We start from the raw sequence: 18357 nt of genomic DNA, 5'->3' as shown, positions 1-18357 counted from the left end.
TCCTAACCCCCCCCCCCCCCAGCCTCCTCACGTTTCTGTCTCCCAGATAGAAGATGAAGCGGTCCTCAATAGGGTCCTTATCTGGGTCCACCCTGATGAACAGACTGATGGTGGTCACTGTCTTAAGGTCCGCCACGTTGATGTGGGGCTGCACTTCAACCGACGACTGACCGTTGAACTTCATGGACACTTGGACCTACAGTACGGTGTAACAAAACATGATATACAGTGCCTTCGGAAAGTATTCAGACTCCTTGACTTTTTCCACATTTTGTTACGTTCCAGCCTTATTTTAAAATGGATTAAATAAATGTCATTATGGGGTATTGTGTGTATATCGATGAGGAGAACAACTATTTTATCAATATTAGAATAAGGCTGTAACTTAATAAAATGTGGATAAAGTCAAGGGGTCTGTATACTTTCCGAAGGCACTGTATCTGTGTCATACAGGACTCGATTATGAACAAGACTTGGGATTATAGTAACACAAGCCTGTACAGGGTTTTTCATTGGTGTTGATAGGTAATAATATTGACCTTCTTGGCCACACTCCTGGCCTGGGCGATGAGCTCTCTGATCCTCATGATGTTGGTGGTCACGTTGTTCACTGGCTTCTTCTCAATGACACGCAGCTTGTCCAGCAGCTCAGGAACCAGCTCAGACAGGTTCTCAACTGAAAACCCCACCATGGATGGAGAGGATTACCACTTACTAGTTTGAGGGTAATGCTTAGTCATTTAGTCTACTCTGTCGAGGATTGAAATACTGTAGAAGTGTTGATGAGTATACTGTACCTGCTTTCCCAGCAGAGACTACAGCGCGGTCAAAGGCTGCAGCAGAGTAATCTTGGTTCTTCATGTTGGTGGCCCACTCCTCCACCTTCTCGTGGATGGGGGTTATGGTCTGCAGGACCTCCACAGAGCGGTTCAGGGTGCCTTCAGCCACCTCCCTGGTGAGCTCCAGACGCTTGGTGGTTCTGCCTGGAAGATCAAAGTGGATTTCAGAACAACAAATTCAGTACCGAGATGAGGAGAGCAGTGAATGGCAGTGAATACAATGATGTGCATGTCAGAGACCCTAGATAGGCTATGGTCCAGAACAAGAATGTGTTTTACCTGGCTCAATTTCCTTGATGTCTTTCAGTACTTCCTCTAGTTTTTTGGTGTTGTCATCCATGGTCTCCTTGGTCTCCTCAATATATTTAATCTTGTCCAGAACCTCAGTTTCAACCTCTGTTGACACAATTCAGACATGAATCATCAAGGAGAACCCGTACAGTCTAGTCTAAAAATAACCAGACATTGCCCAATCTAAAAAATGTCATACCAAGTTGCTCAGAATGCAATGAAATAGATTCCTTGAAGATGTTGTCACTCTGGGTCTTCAGGAACCCCAGCTGTGTGTTGATCCCGTTGGTGGCCTGCCATAGACAGCACATGTTTCGCTTATCAATTGAAAAGCACTCTATATTAGCCTAAATACTGTATGTAGCTAATGTAGCTAACTGCTGCGCATTTCGGACAACCTACATCCTCAGCTCTTGTTGCTAAATCCAGTGTTGTCAGTCCAGTGATGTTGGCTTCTTCGATGTACTGGACTATGTTGTTGTACACATTGGCTGCATCCAGAGCCTTCTGCACGAATCCGTTGGCATCGCTGCCTTTCAGATCACTGGGTGGAAAGAAACGTATAACAACGTCAAGGTCTAGTTGGAATCTTTGTAAAGCATTAAGGGTAAAGAACATAGCTGCAGTGTTGGCCTGCTTTTAACTGTGATTCTACTACTGTACTACTCATTTGTGCTTCAAGTAAAGTGTGATTGATTGTTGATCAGTTTTGAATAATGTTCAGTGGTGGTTTTGTTCTTGAATGTGGTGTGCATTATAATGGAATAAAGTGGATAATCGAGTCGTGTTTAGCAGTTGGTTGTTTGGTTCTACAATGTGATGTGCATTAGAGTGAGGCCATTAGGAGATCATTACTATATGACAGCACTACTACTCACTACTCCAGCTCTGTAGCTTGACTCTGTAGATCCTTTGCGTGGTCCTGGGCTCTCTGGACTAGGTCTCTGTCTGCCAGGGATAGCGCCTCAGTCTTCTCCTGCAACAGCTTGCTGGCGCCATCGATCGCAGCGTGGTACTCAGTCACGTTCTACATAGATACAGACCCCATTCCAGGACTTAACTAACAAAGTTACGTCTGAATGATTCTATTTCACCACTGACTTAACCAATAGAGAGCCAATTGACTTAAAGGGATACCTTGGGATTTTGGCAATGAAGCCCTATGCTTACCATTAATGCCCAGCCATTATGCTAATGCTAGTTAGCAATTGCGCTAATGGTAGTTAGCAACATTCTTCACGCAGAGACATACCAATGGTATCCACAAGTTCATCTGACTCTGGGGAAGAATACAAAGGGCTTCATTTCGAAAATTCTGAAGTATCCCCTCAAAAGGGGAATTGTATAACCTGTTAAACTCTGAGCGATTGTTTTGTGTCCTGTACAGGGTCTGGCAAATGTTGGTGGGTTATAAGAATGAAGTTCTTACCTTTCTAACAGTGCTAAGCATGTGTTTGTAGTACTTATAGTTTTGAAACCGAAATGTACTTCATGAGGGTAGTATACAATATTATGAATCGTTTAGAAAATGCCATCAGAGGGCGTCAGAGTTTGCAGCAGCGTTTTTGATCTCATGCTACCTCAAAAAATGCCCTAATATCATTTTGGGTGTCTGTTAGATTTGTCATGGATTCATACAAAGTGCATTGACAATACGTGGTACTCTCCCTGTCATGCCATACAGTGCCTTCAGAAAGTATTCACACCCCTTGACTTTTTCCACATTTCGTTGCGTTAAAGCCTGAATTCAAAAGGGATTCCATTTAGATGTTGTGTCACTGGCCTACACACGATACCCCATAATGTCAAAGTGGAATTCCGTTTTCAGACATTTTGACAAATGAATTGAAAATGAAAAGTTGAAATGTCTTTAGTCAATAAGTATTCAACCCTTTTGTTATGGCAAGTCTAAATATGTTCAGGAGTAAAAATGTGCATAACAAGTCACATACAAGAGGACCACAATGGAAATAAGTCCCAGACTTTACTGTGTGTTATCCTCAATGATTTTATTCATGTGCATGTATGGCTATTAAGTTTTATGTGTGCTTTTGTTTTTAAATGGTCATTTACATTACATTTACATTTAAGTCATTTAGCAGACGCTCTTATCCAGAGCGACTTACAAATTGGTGCATTCACCTTATGACATCCAGTGGAACAGTCACTTTACAATAGTGCATCTAAATCTTAAAGGGGGGTGAGAAGGATTACTTATCCTATCCTAGGTATTCCTTAAAGAGGTGGGGTTTCAGGTGTCTCCGGAAGGTGGTGATTGACTCCGCTGTCCTGGCGTCGTGAGGGAGTTTGTTCCACCATTGGGGGGCCAGAGCAGCGAACAGTTTAGACTGGGCTGAGCGGGAACTGTACTTCCTCAGTGGTAGGGAGGCGAGCAGGCCAGAGGTGGATGAACGCAGTGCCCTTGGTCAAATTAATAAACTAAACTAAACTAATAAGTTGCATGGACTCACTCTGTGTGCAATAATAGTGTTTAACATGGTTTCTGAATACCTCATCTCTGTAACCCACAAATACAATTATCTGTAAGATCCCCCACCCGAGTAGTGAATTTCAAACACAGATTCAACCACAAAGACCAGGGAGGTTTTCCAATGCCTCGCACCTAATTGTAGATGGGTAAAAAAGACATTGAATATCCATTTCTGCAGTGATTAATTACACTTTGGATGGTGTATCGATACACCCAGTCACTACAAAGATACAGACGTCCTTCCAAACTCAGTTGCCGGAGAGGAAGGAAACCACTCAGGGGTTTCACCATGAGGGAAATGCTGACTTTAAAACCATTATAGAGTTTACTGGCTGTGATAGGAGAAAACTGAAGATGGGTCAACAACATTGTAGTTACTCCACAATACTAACCTAAATGACAGTGTGAAAAGAAGGAAGCCTGTACAGAATACACATTTTCTAAAATATGCATCCTGAATCAGGCACTAAAGTAAAACTGTAAAAGATTTGGCAACAAAATTAGCTTTATGTTCTGAATACAAAGTGTTGTGTTTGGGGCAAAACCAACACAACACATTACTGAGTACCACTCTTCGTATTTTCAAGCATGGTGGTAGCTGCATCATATTATGGGTATGCTTGTCATCGGCAAGGACTAGGGAGTTTTCTTTTGGATAAAAATAAATGGAATAGAGTTAAGCACAGCACAGGCAATTCCACAGGAAAACCTTATTCAGTCTGCTTTCCAACAGACACTGGGAGTCCTTTCAACTTTCAGCAGGACAATAACCTAAAACACAAGGCCAAATATACACTGGAGTTGTTTACCAAGATGACATTGAATGTTCCTGTTCCTAGTTACAGTTTTGACTTGAAAATCTTTGGCAAGACTTGAAAATGGCTGTCTAGCAATGATTAACAACTAACTTGAAAGAGCTTAAATAATTATTTTAATAATAATTTGCTAATATTGTACAATCCATGTGTGCAAAGCTCTTAGAGACTTATGCAGAAAGACTCATAGCTGTAATTGCTGCCAAAGGTGATTCTAATATGTATTGACTAAGGGGTTTGAATACTTATGTAAATTAGAAATATTTTTATAACATTTTTTTTTTAACCCCTTTTTCTCCCCAATTTCGTGATATCCAATTGGTAGTTACAGTCTTGTCCCATCACTGCAACTTCCGTATGGACTCGGGAGAGGCGAAGGTCGAGAGCCGTGCATCCTCCGAAACACAGCCCCGCCAAGCCACACTGCTTCTTGACACACTGCTCGCTTAACCCGGAAGCCAGCCGCACCAACGTGTTGGAGGAAACACCGTACAGCTGGCGACCGAAGTCAGCTTGCATGCGCCCGACCCTCCATAAGGAGACGCTAGAGCACAATGGGACAAGGACATACCGGCTGGCCAAACCCTCCCCTAACCTGGACGACGCTGTGCCAATTGTTTGCTGCCTCATGGGTCTCCCGGGTCACAGCCGGCTGCGACACAGCCTGGGATCGAACCCGGGTCTGTAGTGCCTTAGACCGCTGCGCCACTCGGGAGGCCCCCAAAATGAGATAATTCTGCAGGATTAGCACAATTATTTTTTAAACATGTCTTCAATTTGTCATAATGGGATAGATGGGTGAGGGAAAAAACATCTATTTAATCCAGTTTGAATTCAGGCTGTAACACAACAAAATGTGGAACAAGTAAAGGGGTTTGAATACTTTCTGAAGGTACTCTATCCAAAACATGCACTGAAGCAACCCAATCCATTGTAATTACATGTATAATGCAGGTGACCTCATTCAGTGGGTCCAAAATACAAAGCTTTCAGGCATAGGTTAATGGTGACTGCGGCGTGTACAGAAAGACAACAGGCCTTACCTGCACCAGGAGAACCATCTCAGCAACAGTATTCTCAGTGTCCTTGACAGGTCTTCAGCTGTCTGCAAGGTGTCATTCACAGCTTCGTAGTTCTCCACCAGTATCTGCTGCTTGGCCTGGGAGAGAGATGTTCAGTCATATCTTTGTTTTAGTACAGAGCAGAGGAGGCTGGTGGGAGGAGATATACGATGGACAGGTTATACATTATGTGTACTGAGTACAGGTTATGCAGGTCTCCCATATGGACACTCTTATCACAAAAGCACATAAATCATAGGAACAATAATATTAAACGTGAAATGAAAAGGATGAAAAATGTGTTTTTCCCCAAAGAGGCAAGATAGAGATATTTGTTGACAAAGATATAAGTATAGCACAGTAACATTGTCCTACCCCCAGAGTAACCCTGGCTTTGTTCCTGTTGCCACGACTCGTGTTGACCAATCTGCTTAGGGAAGGAAGAGCCCCAGATTATGGGAGGCCTCCTGTTTGGACAGTGCACCATTCATGTCATTGGTTTACAGCAGAGGCCCTGAACCACACTGGGCCCATAATGTCAACTTGGGCATGACAACAGGCCAGTCTGCGTGCCACAAAGAATCCCAATCCCTCAGGTTTTCACACCGTAATGAATAGGACCAACAGGCCTGTTGTATTGTATTTCGGATCTATAAACAGAACAGACACGCCCCAGACTTAAAGACATGTTAAGGAGCTTTACAAAATGACTGTACACATGATACCCAATTCAATGTCAAGCAGCTGTATTTAACTCTAAGGGGCATAGCCTCTTTATATGGGGATATGATTGTGTGGTGCAGTAATGTATCTCCCCCAGTTTGTGCCTCTTAACAATCCAACCCAACAGCTGTTTCTGTGTTACTGTTCTCTACTACTAAATACCACGGGTAATTGAGTTCTCTGGCAGACTTTGGGAACAACAACAATCCCCATACAGATGGAGAGAAATATCTGGTCTATTCCTTGGCAGGAGCAGGACAGTGTGGCTTTCCAGTGATAAAGCCAAGCTGAACTCCTACAACATTCAAAGAAGAGATAGAGGTAGACTGCATTGAGGCAGAACTCAACAACATTACTCCCCCAGAGCAGGCTTTTATCGTTTTAGCAGGGCGTTCTCATAGTGAACTGTAGTAATAAACCCAAGCGGACGAACACAGAGAGCTGGAAACCAGGGAGTCAGGCCAGCAGGCAGTCAGTCAGTCAGGCGGCCAGTCAGGAAGTCAGTCAGAGAGTCAGAGGGTCAGGGAGGCTGGGAGTCAGGGAGTCAGCTCGAGACATTTGGGGAGCCAGGACGAGAGCGGCTCCCGGCGGCACGGTTTGGGCCAAGCGGACCCCAGGGGTTGTGGGAAGTTACCTCACTCCTCTGGAATTTGACGGTGTTGGCTTTGTTCATGTCCTCCGTCTCCTGCACAGTGTTGGCAGCCTTCTGGAGGATCTCCTGGGCCTCAGAGAGCTTTTTGGTGAAGCGGGAGAGCACCTCCCGTACCGGGGCCATGCGGCCTTCCGTACTGATCAGCTTCTTCTCCAGCTGACGCACGTTTCTAAGGACTGAACGACACACAAATGGGACCCCAAACGCAGCCTTTTGTAACAAACCATCAAAAAATGTGTGTGTGTATGCGCAAGCACGTGTTTCCCTCACGGTCGTGGGCCTCCGTGGACTCATCGGTGGCGGTGGGCTCTCGTGGGGACAGGTCCAGTTTCTTCATCAATGTCACCATGCCCTCGGCCATGGCCGTCTTCTTTCTGATGACCTCTGGGTCCAGGTCCTGATGGACACTGTAGAGCTCCCAGTCACTGATCATTTCTGTGAGACACAAACATAACAGGGAGCACAGGGTGAAGGAAGGCTGGGATATGACTGAGGCCGCGTTACCAGAAGCGCCCCTCAAAAACTCAAACGCTGATAAATGGATGACTGTAGGAAATACAGCAACGGAGATTTGGATTTCAATCTTCAGCCAAGGCGCCATTCAAAAGTCATTGGAAATCACATATCAACATTTAGAACATACCTAAAAGCCTATAATAATCGCAAGGAAGGTGGACAGTACTCAAAGAGGCATAGCAGTGTAGCTTTAGCAGACCTAAAATTACCTTCAAGGAGTACGTTGAGGGTGGTGAGGTTAGTGGTCAGCTCGTCAGCCAGAGTGACGCTTTGTAGTGCGTCTTCATCCACTCGGTCCCCCATGGACTTCACTACACTCTCCTGGCCCACCACAAACACCAGACAGATCAATGACATAGTCAAGACAAACACCACAAGAACTCACAAATCAATCACACGGTCCGGACACTACCACTACAGCTCAATAAAATAGACGTGATGACTCTGAGAGATAAGCTAACTTATCTACACTCCCCTACGTATTTATTTGGAGAGTGAAGCTAAAATATTCTTACTGGCTGTATACTCCAGGATTTTGTATTTGAGGTCAAATGTTTTTTTCTCAGGCGACAGTACAGAATGTCACCTTATATATGAGGGTATTTTCATACATATCTGTTTTACCATTTAGAAATGAGCGCACTTCATGTATCTAGTCCCCCCCCCCATTTGAGGATGTCATACATTTTTGGGCAAATTCACTTATTGGTGTATTAAAATTGGTCAAAAGTTTAGTAATCTGCCCCATATTCCCAGCATGCAATGACTACATCAAGCTTGCAACTCTACAAACTTGTTGGATGCATTTGCAGTTTGTTTTGGTTGTGTTTCGGGATTAATAGAAATGTTTTTCTGCAGGTGGACTTTATTTCACCTCCAGCGTAATGTAAACAGTGGAAGAGGGAGGAAGAGGAGTGCGAGTGAGTTAGATGAGCGATGAAGGTGTCCTCTTACTGTCTCTGCCAGATGGTTCATGTCTGAGAGTAGAGCAGCACTAGCCTCCTCCAGCTGCCCTGTCTGTGTCCTCATCATAGATGACTTATTTCTCCAGTTCATAAACTGAGTCTGAAAACAAAACGGGAGAAGTTAGATACACTTACACAATACTATTACAATACAGTCTATGCGTGTTAGGGTTGTGAGAAGAGAATTGTATGATGTGCACTGTACAATGTTTGGTGTATTGGTTGGTTAGTTAGTTGGTTGGGTGTTTAGTGTGTGAGATTTGCCAATATCTAGCGGCTTTGTAATAGTTAAACTCCTGAAGTTGCTCATTTCTCTTGTTTAAATCAGAATGAACTGATAATATAGGTGTGTATCAACATGATTGAGTCCCGACTATATCAGCGTGAGCAGAAAGAGAGGCTGTACTCTACCTGCAGACGGTGGGCGGTGTAGTTGTAGTACTTGAGCCTGTCATTGGCTGCAGCCCCCGTGGAGATGTTCAACACACTGACCTTCACCTGGTCCAGTGTCTTATTGGACAGCCTCAGGTCACCAGTCAGGTGCCAGATACACTCATCACAACCTGATAGGAGGGAGGAGCCAAATGACGACATTTCCCCAAAATCACATCAGTCCAACACAAATAAATAGTTGTTTAACGATGAACTGAAATGTATTTTTTTTTATTTCTAACCAGGCCCTCTTACTGATGTTGCAGGGGTTGACCATGGCTGCTTCTGGCAAACACTCCCCAGTGTGCATGTCACAGTGCCCGCTAGCACAGTCACATTCTGGATGGAAGAAACAGACACACACATGCACCTCATATATAGCTACAGTTGATTACAATGTGGAGTTCCCTTCATCAAGTCGAATGCTTTATCAGCCGGACACGTGAGAGTCAGTCTGGGTACCAAAAATATGATGGAACCCATGGCGAGTATTATATATATATAATAGCTTCCTCTCTTATTTTTGTATATAGCTTCCTCTCTTAGTTTTTATTTCTCATGTTTTGTATTTTCTTATAATTGATACTTTTGAATACTGCGCTGTTGGGTAGGGCTTGCAAGTGAAAGGTGCAATATGCCAAAATCGCTCCGCTATTGCCTGGATGCTAAAATTCGAAAAGTTCGGACTAATTTCTGTTTATGTGACGAAACAATCTATGCATAGTGTAGAGAATCATTGTGCCATCTAAACCACTGTGGAATACCTTATCAATAGCCCAAAATATTGTATTTTCAGCTGTTTGAAGCTGGTTTACAAAACCGAAAGTTAAGAATGGGCAGCATAGAAATAGCGGTATAGATCTACCACTTCTTAGACTTGCTTTCAATGAGAATGACAGTTCTACAACTCACATTTCTATGTGAATTTGGTTGGGTCGCCCAAAAGTTACATAGCAGCTTTAAGCATTTCACTGTACTTGCGCACTTGACAAATAAAACTTGAATTTAATTCCCTGGTTCTCTACACTGTGGCTGTGGGATGATTTTGGCAGCTGGCCAGATTAATTGGGGCTGGGTGGTGATGTCAGAGAAAAGTTGGATGCTCGCTGCAGTTTGTCCTTGTGATCTTGTACAAATGTGTACAGCTGGCCCCGGGGTTGCAGATTGCAGCAGATGCCTGCCTGACATCATGTATGAGTGGGTGTGAGAACAGTGGACTGACTAGCTAGCTGCAGTAAAAACTCTGGGGAAAACAATTTCGGTTCCGAATGTTTGACCAAACTGGTCTGAGTGGTTTATGTTCTTGAGTGTGTGAAACACACAGAGAGAGAGATATATATATATTTTTTTACATCTATGACAGACACTAGCTTTTGATTCCAGGATTTCCTGCATGTGGGTGATTGAGATGGGAGTAGGGTCACACATGACTTACTCTGGCACCCTGATGGGCCGTAGTTCCAGTGGTCTGGGAGGCAGCGCTCGCAGTATCGGCCTCCGGCCCCTGGTTGGCACTGGCAGCTGTGGGTCAGAGGATGACAAGTAGGCCGGAGACCGGCAGCCCCACAGTCACACCTCCGGCAGCCCTGGCAACCGTTGAAACCCGTGTGACCCTCCTAAAGCACATTATAGACACAAGCATTATAGTTAGTTTTGCTTGCTGTTGTTGTTCATGCTGTTGTTAACTATATACAGGTGTATTCAACTATTTTGTCTGCTCTCTTCTCCACCTGCTTTGCTTAGTTATCAGGGAAGACAGTCCAACAGTGTGAATGTGTGTCCACATGGTCGTATGGCTCACATTGAAAAGGCCCCTGAGTGACTCACCTCACATCGGTCACAGAGTCGGCCCGTGACGCCAGGCTTACAGTGACACGTCCCGGTCCTGTCGTCACACGATCCTGTCCCGCACTTGCTGCACTCACACGCTGTAACACAGGACATACACATAGGTAATACTGCGCGGGTCACAGAAGCGTGACATGGTCACAATGGAAAAGGTTATTTTTGCCCTTGCGGAGGACAATACAAATGCTAATCCCGCAACAGCTTGACAAGGAGTTCCCCACGTCCATTAGTATTCTATGACGTTTTCTACAAGTGACCAGAAGATCGACTCTGTTGTCTCGTAGAGTTACTAAGAGCTTGACTTTCCAAGGATGCTTTTCTTCCACCGATGTGCACATGCCACAAGGTTATCTTTGTTGCACTGCACTGTCTCTGAGGCATGGAGGCATTAGAGACGGCAGGACCAGCCCGCCAAACTATGTAAACACACAAAATGGACTTTGTTTCACATGGAGCTTTGTAATTGGCGTATGTCTACAACACCCATTATGAGCAACACAGGAGGGAATTGTCAGAGCTCTACCTGAAGACAACGCCATAGCAAGCCTTTTAAGACAAAGAGCAAGGTAAGAGCAGGGTTCAAATGCAACATAAAGCATTTTACTGCTCATGAACACATCTTCACCCTCCAGACAAGTGGGTATCATCTTCATACGTATAAATATCTGTTTTGTTCTCTATGTTTTTCCATGGATAGTCTTCATTGACAGTAGGGCTGACCTGTATTAGTGGAGCAAGGGCAAATTGGCACGCACCTCTGCAGTTCTTGGCACTGATGGCATCACCGTAGAAACCCGGGGCACATCGTTCACAGTTGGCTCCAGACGTGTCCCCCCAGCAGTTCTGACAGAAGCCGGTCACGTTGTGGCACTCATTGAAGATGTGGTTGGGGTCCGAGTTACCGTTACAGTCACACCTCTTACAGGAGTCACCAATCATCATGGGGTTGCCAGAGAAACCTGGAGCACATCTGCGTGAGGAAGACGCAAGGTGATTGCCAATAATAGTTTGACTTAGGATGTCTTATCACTGAAACATCATTATTTGTAAGCATTTCCAAATATTTTCCTTTCAGGTTCAGAAAAATTGGCCCATATTCAACATGTAGAAATAGGTGAAAATGCAAGAGTTTCATTTGTGGCTATTTGAGCTGATTTAATGTTATGAGTGTAATTGCTCCCATGGTAGAGTTGCAGTAACTCATGGTTGTGGCCAAGCCAAGTCCCTGTCAGCACTGACCTCTCACAGTAATGTCCAGCATAGCCCTCTTGGCACTTGCACCGTAGGATGTTACTGCTTCTGTCGCAGTGCTGTGCAAAGCTGGCCAGACACACAGGGAAAGAATGTCAGTCAGTGAGCTCTGCCCGCCAACACACACAGCCCACTGGGCACAGACGTCATGTTGACATCTAGTTCTGATTTACATTTGGTTGAGACGTCAACTGACGTGAATTAAACATGAAATCAACACAACATGGCACCATGTCATTGGATTTAGATGACAACTTGGGTGAGAGGAAGACGACATCCCTTTACGTTGATGACTTTTGGCAAATTCAATCCGCTTTTTTTTCACACCGATTCAACGTCATCAGATTTGTGTATATATATATATATATTTTTTTACACCACGTGGAAACAACGTTGATTCAACCAGTTGCCCAGCGGGAGGCTTCTCCCTGCAGGGCCGACACAACAGTAGGGTCTGGAGGTACACGCGCCGTGGCTTACTTGTTGGAGGGGATCGAGAGGGGACAGGCGCATGGCCGGCAGGAGTGACGTCCGTGTGTGTTGACGTCAGGCATGAATCCGTCTTCACAGATCTCACAGAAATCCCCAGTGGCGTGGTCCTGACATGACTGTATGGTAGGGGAGAGTGGGGTAAGTTGAGCCAAAGGGGTACGTTGAGCTACCCTTGTTTCTAGGAAACCATACACAAAATTCATAATTTGACCAAATATTTAGGAAGAGCCTATCCTTTCATGGAGCCTGTGAAGGGGAGAAAAAAACACATGTAAAAGTGGTAAGTAAGTTAGGTCCCCCAAAATAAAAATATTTTCACCAAGTCAAAGAAATGTATTTCTGTTAGAGATTTCATGACGCTTGTATCTAAACCAAAGTAGATCATTTTAAGATTGTTCTATACATCAGTTGGGTGTCTCCATAAGCTTCATTTAAGGTCCTAAACCTAGCATGAAAGTGCATCCTTGTGGCTGTGGGAGCTAATATAGTCTAAATGTTTGCCTTGGGGTAAGTTGAGCCAATGGCCATGAGGTAAGTTGAGCCAATGGTTGAGCAAATGGAAGTGTTTTCTGAATGCAAGGCATTATCGCTGGGATATGAGGTAACAACAGAGCCTAGCCTATGTTTAAAGTGTTTAAAAAAGTACAAAGTGTTTGTTTGCTGCTAAGCCGGTGTAAAAAGATGCTTAAAATGATTAAAATACCAAAATGATTGTGATTGTGTTGAAATTGAAATAAAGTGTTTTTAAAAGGGAAATGTAGATATCTTTGTTACAAGAGAAATGTTTAATACTATTATTTCCACATCAACCTAAAATATATGGATATCTTTGTGATATTGAATATATATATATATATATATATATATATATATATATATATATATATATATATATATATATATATATATATATATATATATATTAAACTCTACCCTCTACCCTAAAGAGTGTAATCTAGTTTAAATATATTACTGATATAATAGTATTATGATTCATCAAGAGGAGGTAATACATGGGAAAATACTTACTATACAAATACCAGTGATCTCCTCACAGGTTTCTGAATGTCCTTTGCAGTTACATGGTAGGCATTTGTTCTGGTTACTGAGGAAATATCCTTTCGCACACACCTGAGAGAGGGAACATGAGGGAGATGTTGGTAAACAGAGTACAACCCCAGTTTCCCACAAGTACAAATTTGCCCCTCTACCTGATCTGTCTGAAATGAACCAGTTTAATGGCTGCAGAATTAGAAACACATTGACCAGAGAGCAGCTGGGTTCCTGACGTTAATGCCAAGTTGCTAACGAGGCACTCTATCATTCAACAGCAATTTCAGAAAGTAGAGCACCTGGAATCGTTTTGGCCAGCCTGGCTTAGGTTGGTCTGTCGTCAATGGGATACAACGCTCCACTGTTTTCCACAACATCTCTCATCAAACACACTCACATTCCTTCGTGGGAGAAGATGCTCTCTTATTCAGCTACTGTATGTGTGATGTGGATGTTAAGCACAGTACATGACCAGGGGGGAAAAAGTATGACATACTCGATACTGCTCTGTAATATATTTACAGAATGTCAGTTACACCAAAACATTTGTGCCAAATTCACTCTGCCACTTTTTCTGCCACTGGTAGTGCTGTGGACTAAAGTGCAGGGATGTGGGAACGACAGTCCCAGCTCCGACACATCTAGAGTTTCTCCCTCGCACGGCCGACACGGAATTTACGAGACAGTACTTTTAGAGTACTTTTAGTCACCCCACGTCTGGTACATGTAAATCCACTTCGAGGTGGTTTCCTGCTGCAGTGTGATGTCAGAGTTCAGTAACCCGTCTCCCCCCCCCACACACACACACACACACACACACACACACACACACACACACACACACACACACACACACACACACACACACACACACACACACACACACACACACACACACACACACACACACACACACACACACACACACACACACACACACACACACACACACACACACACACACACACACACACACACGCACACACACACACACGTGACTTTGATCTTCAGTCACCCCATTCAAAGAGCACAGTGATCATACAATACCACTCTGTTCATATTGGCCTACTGTAAAGAATGCCAAGTTTGCCTCCCCCCTTGCTCCATCCAGAGTGGCTGGGCCAAATACATCATACATTGCAGAGATACTGTATGCTCCCAGTTGTGATGCATATTTTCCCCCTGATTTATTCATGAGCAGTCCGTGAGACAGAGAAATGCCTCTCCAGTGAACTAATGTGGAACATCCTGTGAACAGCGGTTCTTTCATGACCGGGGCAGATTTTTCCCTGTAGCCCCTTCCTTCCAGTGGCTTTCCTGACCGATAGTACACAAACTAAATAAGAACAGACTTATACATCATATTGTTACGATGTTATAGGATGTCCTGGTTACAGTTCAATCAATTCTACTGACCTTTATGCACCGCACACATACAGTATGTTTGCATTACAATTAATGACATACTTTTTTTTATTGAACTTTTGATTGAATAATTAGCAGAGAAGAAGAACCTAGACCAGGCGTGATGCAAAATGATCTGACTGTGCACTGGGACGATAAGCAGTCTAGAGATCCATATCACAGATGAGACCATTGGACAAGGGTTCTAAGTCCACCACAGAATGTTAGTCCACCGGTTTTAGCGGTGGCTGACAGTGCTGAAGAATGACCCTTCGTTGCTAATGACTGGATTTAGAATGATTAGCTGTGTGACATCCTGTGACGGGTCAAACAGCTGGACGACGCATACACAACCAGACCCGTGGGACAAGAGGTTCCTGGGAAAGATGTAGCAGAATCAGCAGATGGTTTAGTGTGGGATAGGCTGTGTCCAAATGGCAACCGATGTCCTACATAGTGTACTACTTTTGACCACCAAGGCCAATACAGTAGGGTTCTGGTCAAAAGTAGTGCAATATGTAGGGAATAGTGTGCCATTTAGGACTCAAGTGTGTATACAACCCAGTAGCCTTTACCCCACGTCAAATCTAATTACATTATTTCCTGTTCGTATTAATGCTTTCATTAAAATGTCATTTAGTTTCCAATCCCGTATCATTCAAAAACCAAGCCCAAACTTTGGGTGATATTTCCCCTGGGCATAGGGAGTAATCCTGAGATACTGAAAATGAACCCCTCAATAAGAATTCACAGCATGGTGAATGCTCTAATCCGCTCCTAAATGGCATGAACATTGAAATAATGGACATCTGTAGCCCTCTGGTCCACTATGAATGTCCTCGTGTATGTGAGCAATTTCGGAACTTCTCCTCTGTGTGCCCACTACCGTAGAGAACAAAGATGACATTCACCACGCGGTATAGCCTCTCTGTGTTTCATATGCAGCAGCATGTTCCAAAGACTATGTCACCGGGCTCCACTTCTAACAGGACTGAACACTGTTAAATGGTATGTGTTTATCACTAGCTGTTCATATCATGTGTTCAGAAGTGCTGTAGTAGGCCTATGTTATTAGATTCACAAGATTGACCATGAGTCTGCCTCTATCTCTGCCTCTGGGACAGCGCTGAATAAATACGGTGGGTTTTTAGCTCAGGCAACAACAACAAAAACAAGAATTGGCTTCGCACAGGAATCCAGTCCAAAATCTACATCTCTTCAGGTCTGAGGCTGTGAAATCTCGCTCTCTTTGCAATGGGAACAACAAACCATATGCCTCCCTGATTCCACTCCTCACCAATAAGGGGCAGATAGCTTATTGACTTTGGCCCTGGTGAAGGCTTCGGTCCCTGGCTTAGTGGTAAACTCCCCGGAAGACACTGGGGGGAAAAGGGCCTGGTTAGGTCATGTGAATTTCATCATAATCCAAAAACAGCAGAGACAATATGTCTGCAGTGGAGAGGCCTCATTCTCCTCATGGGACAATGGTATTCGAATGCTCACAGAACAAGTAAACAATCTTCACATTTCACAAGAGGCGGAAGATCGTCAATTCTCAATTGGAACACTACGGGGGGTCTGCTCCCTGCCCCTCCCCCACACAAATCTAGCGATTCAACTCATTGTTCTTACATTAGTCTAGCTCTGGACACATTGTTTTGCCTGTGTCCCCTTGAGATAGAAGAAGGCATCTTTAAGCTCGAGGCCCATTATAGGGGTCCCATTTGGCCCCACAAACAGGAAATACCAGCCTGTATCCAGTCTACCCACTATAAATACATCAGCAGCATGTCACGTATTGTTTCTCATGCTCTTTCTACCCGCTGTGTTCCCTCTATGTGTGTTGCTCAACACTTGGCAGCTGGTTTCCATTAGGGCCCTATCGGGGGGCCAAGCGGGTGCCAGTGGAGAATGGCACGGCCCTCATCGAGATCTCGGCTGGAGCTCCTCCGCTAACAGCCCGACCCCAGGCAGAAAAATGAGAGGGTTGAGAGGCAGCACCGAGTGGCCAGAGTGTGGCCATAGAGGTATAGATCCACACAGCAAGATCCTCTCACACCCAAACCACCCCAGCACTTCACAAATGTCTACAAAGCACAATGACTAACTCACAAACCTGTCTGTCTTATAGTGGCCCTCAAATCTAAACCCGGCATGGTTTAACTACAGAGGCATTCAGCACAAGTCTTTGACATGACACAGTCCAAAGGACAGCTCTCTTTCCACGGTCGTGGAAAAGTTTGTAACAACAACAGGCCCTCTAAATTTAGCTGCGATAAGGCACTGGAAGCTTGCTATGCATCCTGTACCAGCCAAGCAGAGGAAAAAACTAAAAGTCTGGTCTTACTTTTACCACCGAACGCTGTTCCAAATCTAAACCGTTGGGAGCCGCTGGGCAGACGATCCCTGAGAGGATGATGGCGAAAAGAAGGCAGAGGCATGGCAGAGCTCTAGTAGCAGACATGTCTGTGTGTAAGTCCAGTGGAGCACTGCTCCCTCTCTGTCTCTCCCTGTCCCGTCTGTCGGGAAGTCTCTCTGGGACACAGGCAGCTCTCTCTCACGCTCCACTGCACCCGTTGGTTTCACTTTTCCACTGGTCCGACTTCCAGATGCGGTGCCTGCGCCAGCCCAGCCCCAAGTCCTGTAAACTGTGTGTACTTCCTCCTCTCCCTCCTCCCTCTCTCCTCTCGACTCCCCCCTACGCCTCCCCCAGTGGACCTGCCTCTCCCCAGAGCCTGAGCTTAAATCACATACATATGGGAAGTCTGGAGAGAATGGGAGAGACGGGGGGGTGGGGGGAGAGGAGGGAAGAGAGAGTGGGATAGGAGATAGTTGAATTGAGAGGGGGGGAGAGAGAGAGAGAGAAATGGAGAGAGAGCAATAGAGATTTCACTAGACTAGTGTGTATGTCCAGCAGACAGACGGCCAGTGTAGTGTAGACATCCAGACGGCATATCTACCGCTGACTGTCAGAGTCACATTGAGTGTTGTCTGGCAGCAGTCGCCTCCGTTTGCAGGGTCCGTGTGTGGCACCCTTTCACCTTGTGAGTAGCAGACACAACCCCCAAACCCCCTCAGACCCCTATCCCTTCCCCCTCTGCTCCACTCGTCCAGGAAGAGAGGGCAGCCGGAATAAGCCTCAGCACTCTGTCTGTAGTACAGGCTGAAGGAAAACCAGCTGTCCTCCCACCCCACCTCCTCCCTCTTGCCGGCACCGCCTCTATGTTTGTTTACCCAGGTCAGACCGTCAAAGAAGGTGATTCATTTATGAAAAATGTGTAAGGGTCAGGATGCTTCCACACACCAGGAAGAGGCCGGTAACTGACTGACTGCTACTTTCAGTCACAAAGGAAGTATTGTTCTGTGTATCTGTTTTTATGTGTATGGGCATTTTCAATGCAGAAACTCAAGACTATAAAGTAACATGTCATGCTGGACGCTAGATTGTCACAGGGTGATTTTGTTCTCGCTTCATGTCTCTGCCTACAAAAGAGCGTGTTGTAAGCCGTTTCAAATGCGGCTGA

General features: G+C 44.8%; 1 protein-coding gene across 1 annotated transcript in view; it reads right to left on the bottom strand.

The window, feature by feature from the left end:
• Window positions 1-17517, bottom strand: part of LOC123995528 (laminin subunit alpha-4-like) — a 30399-nt gene extending 12882 nt beyond the window's left edge. The window contains exons 1-22 of the mRNA XM_046299167.1: window positions 17181-17517; window positions 13406-13507; window positions 12365-12492; window positions 11873-11953; window positions 11389-11603; window positions 10613-10713; window positions 10221-10401; window positions 9041-9124; window positions 8765-8916; window positions 8343-8453; window positions 7598-7709; window positions 7143-7307; window positions 6855-7048; window positions 5480-5595; window positions 2560-2617; window positions 2009-2157; window positions 1533-1674; window positions 1330-1423; window positions 1119-1235; window positions 798-983; window positions 540-676; window positions 32-196 (exon numbers count right to left, since the gene is read on the bottom strand). Coding sequence (XP_046155123.1) covers window positions 32-196; window positions 540-676; window positions 798-983; window positions 1119-1235; window positions 1330-1423; window positions 1533-1674; window positions 2009-2157; window positions 2560-2617; window positions 5480-5595; window positions 6855-7048; window positions 7143-7307; window positions 7598-7709; window positions 8343-8453; window positions 8765-8916; window positions 9041-9124; window positions 10221-10401; window positions 10613-10713; window positions 11389-11603; window positions 11873-11953; window positions 12365-12492; window positions 13406-13507; window positions 17181-17297 — 2907 coding nt within the window. The 5' untranslated portion in view covers window positions 17298-17517. The remainder of the gene's footprint in view (window positions 1-31; window positions 197-539; window positions 677-797; window positions 984-1118; window positions 1236-1329; window positions 1424-1532; window positions 1675-2008; window positions 2158-2559; window positions 2618-5479; window positions 5596-6854; window positions 7049-7142; window positions 7308-7597; window positions 7710-8342; window positions 8454-8764; window positions 8917-9040; window positions 9125-10220; window positions 10402-10612; window positions 10714-11388; window positions 11604-11872; window positions 11954-12364; window positions 12493-13405; window positions 13508-17180) is intronic.
• Between the last annotated feature and the right edge of the window lie 840 nt (window positions 17518-18357).

This window comes from Oncorhynchus gorbuscha, linkage group LG14, assembly GCF_021184085.1.
Source record: "Oncorhynchus gorbuscha isolate QuinsamMale2020 ecotype Even-year linkage group LG14, OgorEven_v1.0, whole genome shotgun sequence".
Lineage (NCBI taxonomy): Eukaryota > Metazoa > Chordata > Actinopteri > Salmoniformes > Salmonidae > Oncorhynchus > Oncorhynchus gorbuscha.
The sequence above is the reverse complement of the archived record's forward strand: the minus strand, read 5'-3'. Positions and strand labels throughout refer to the sequence as shown.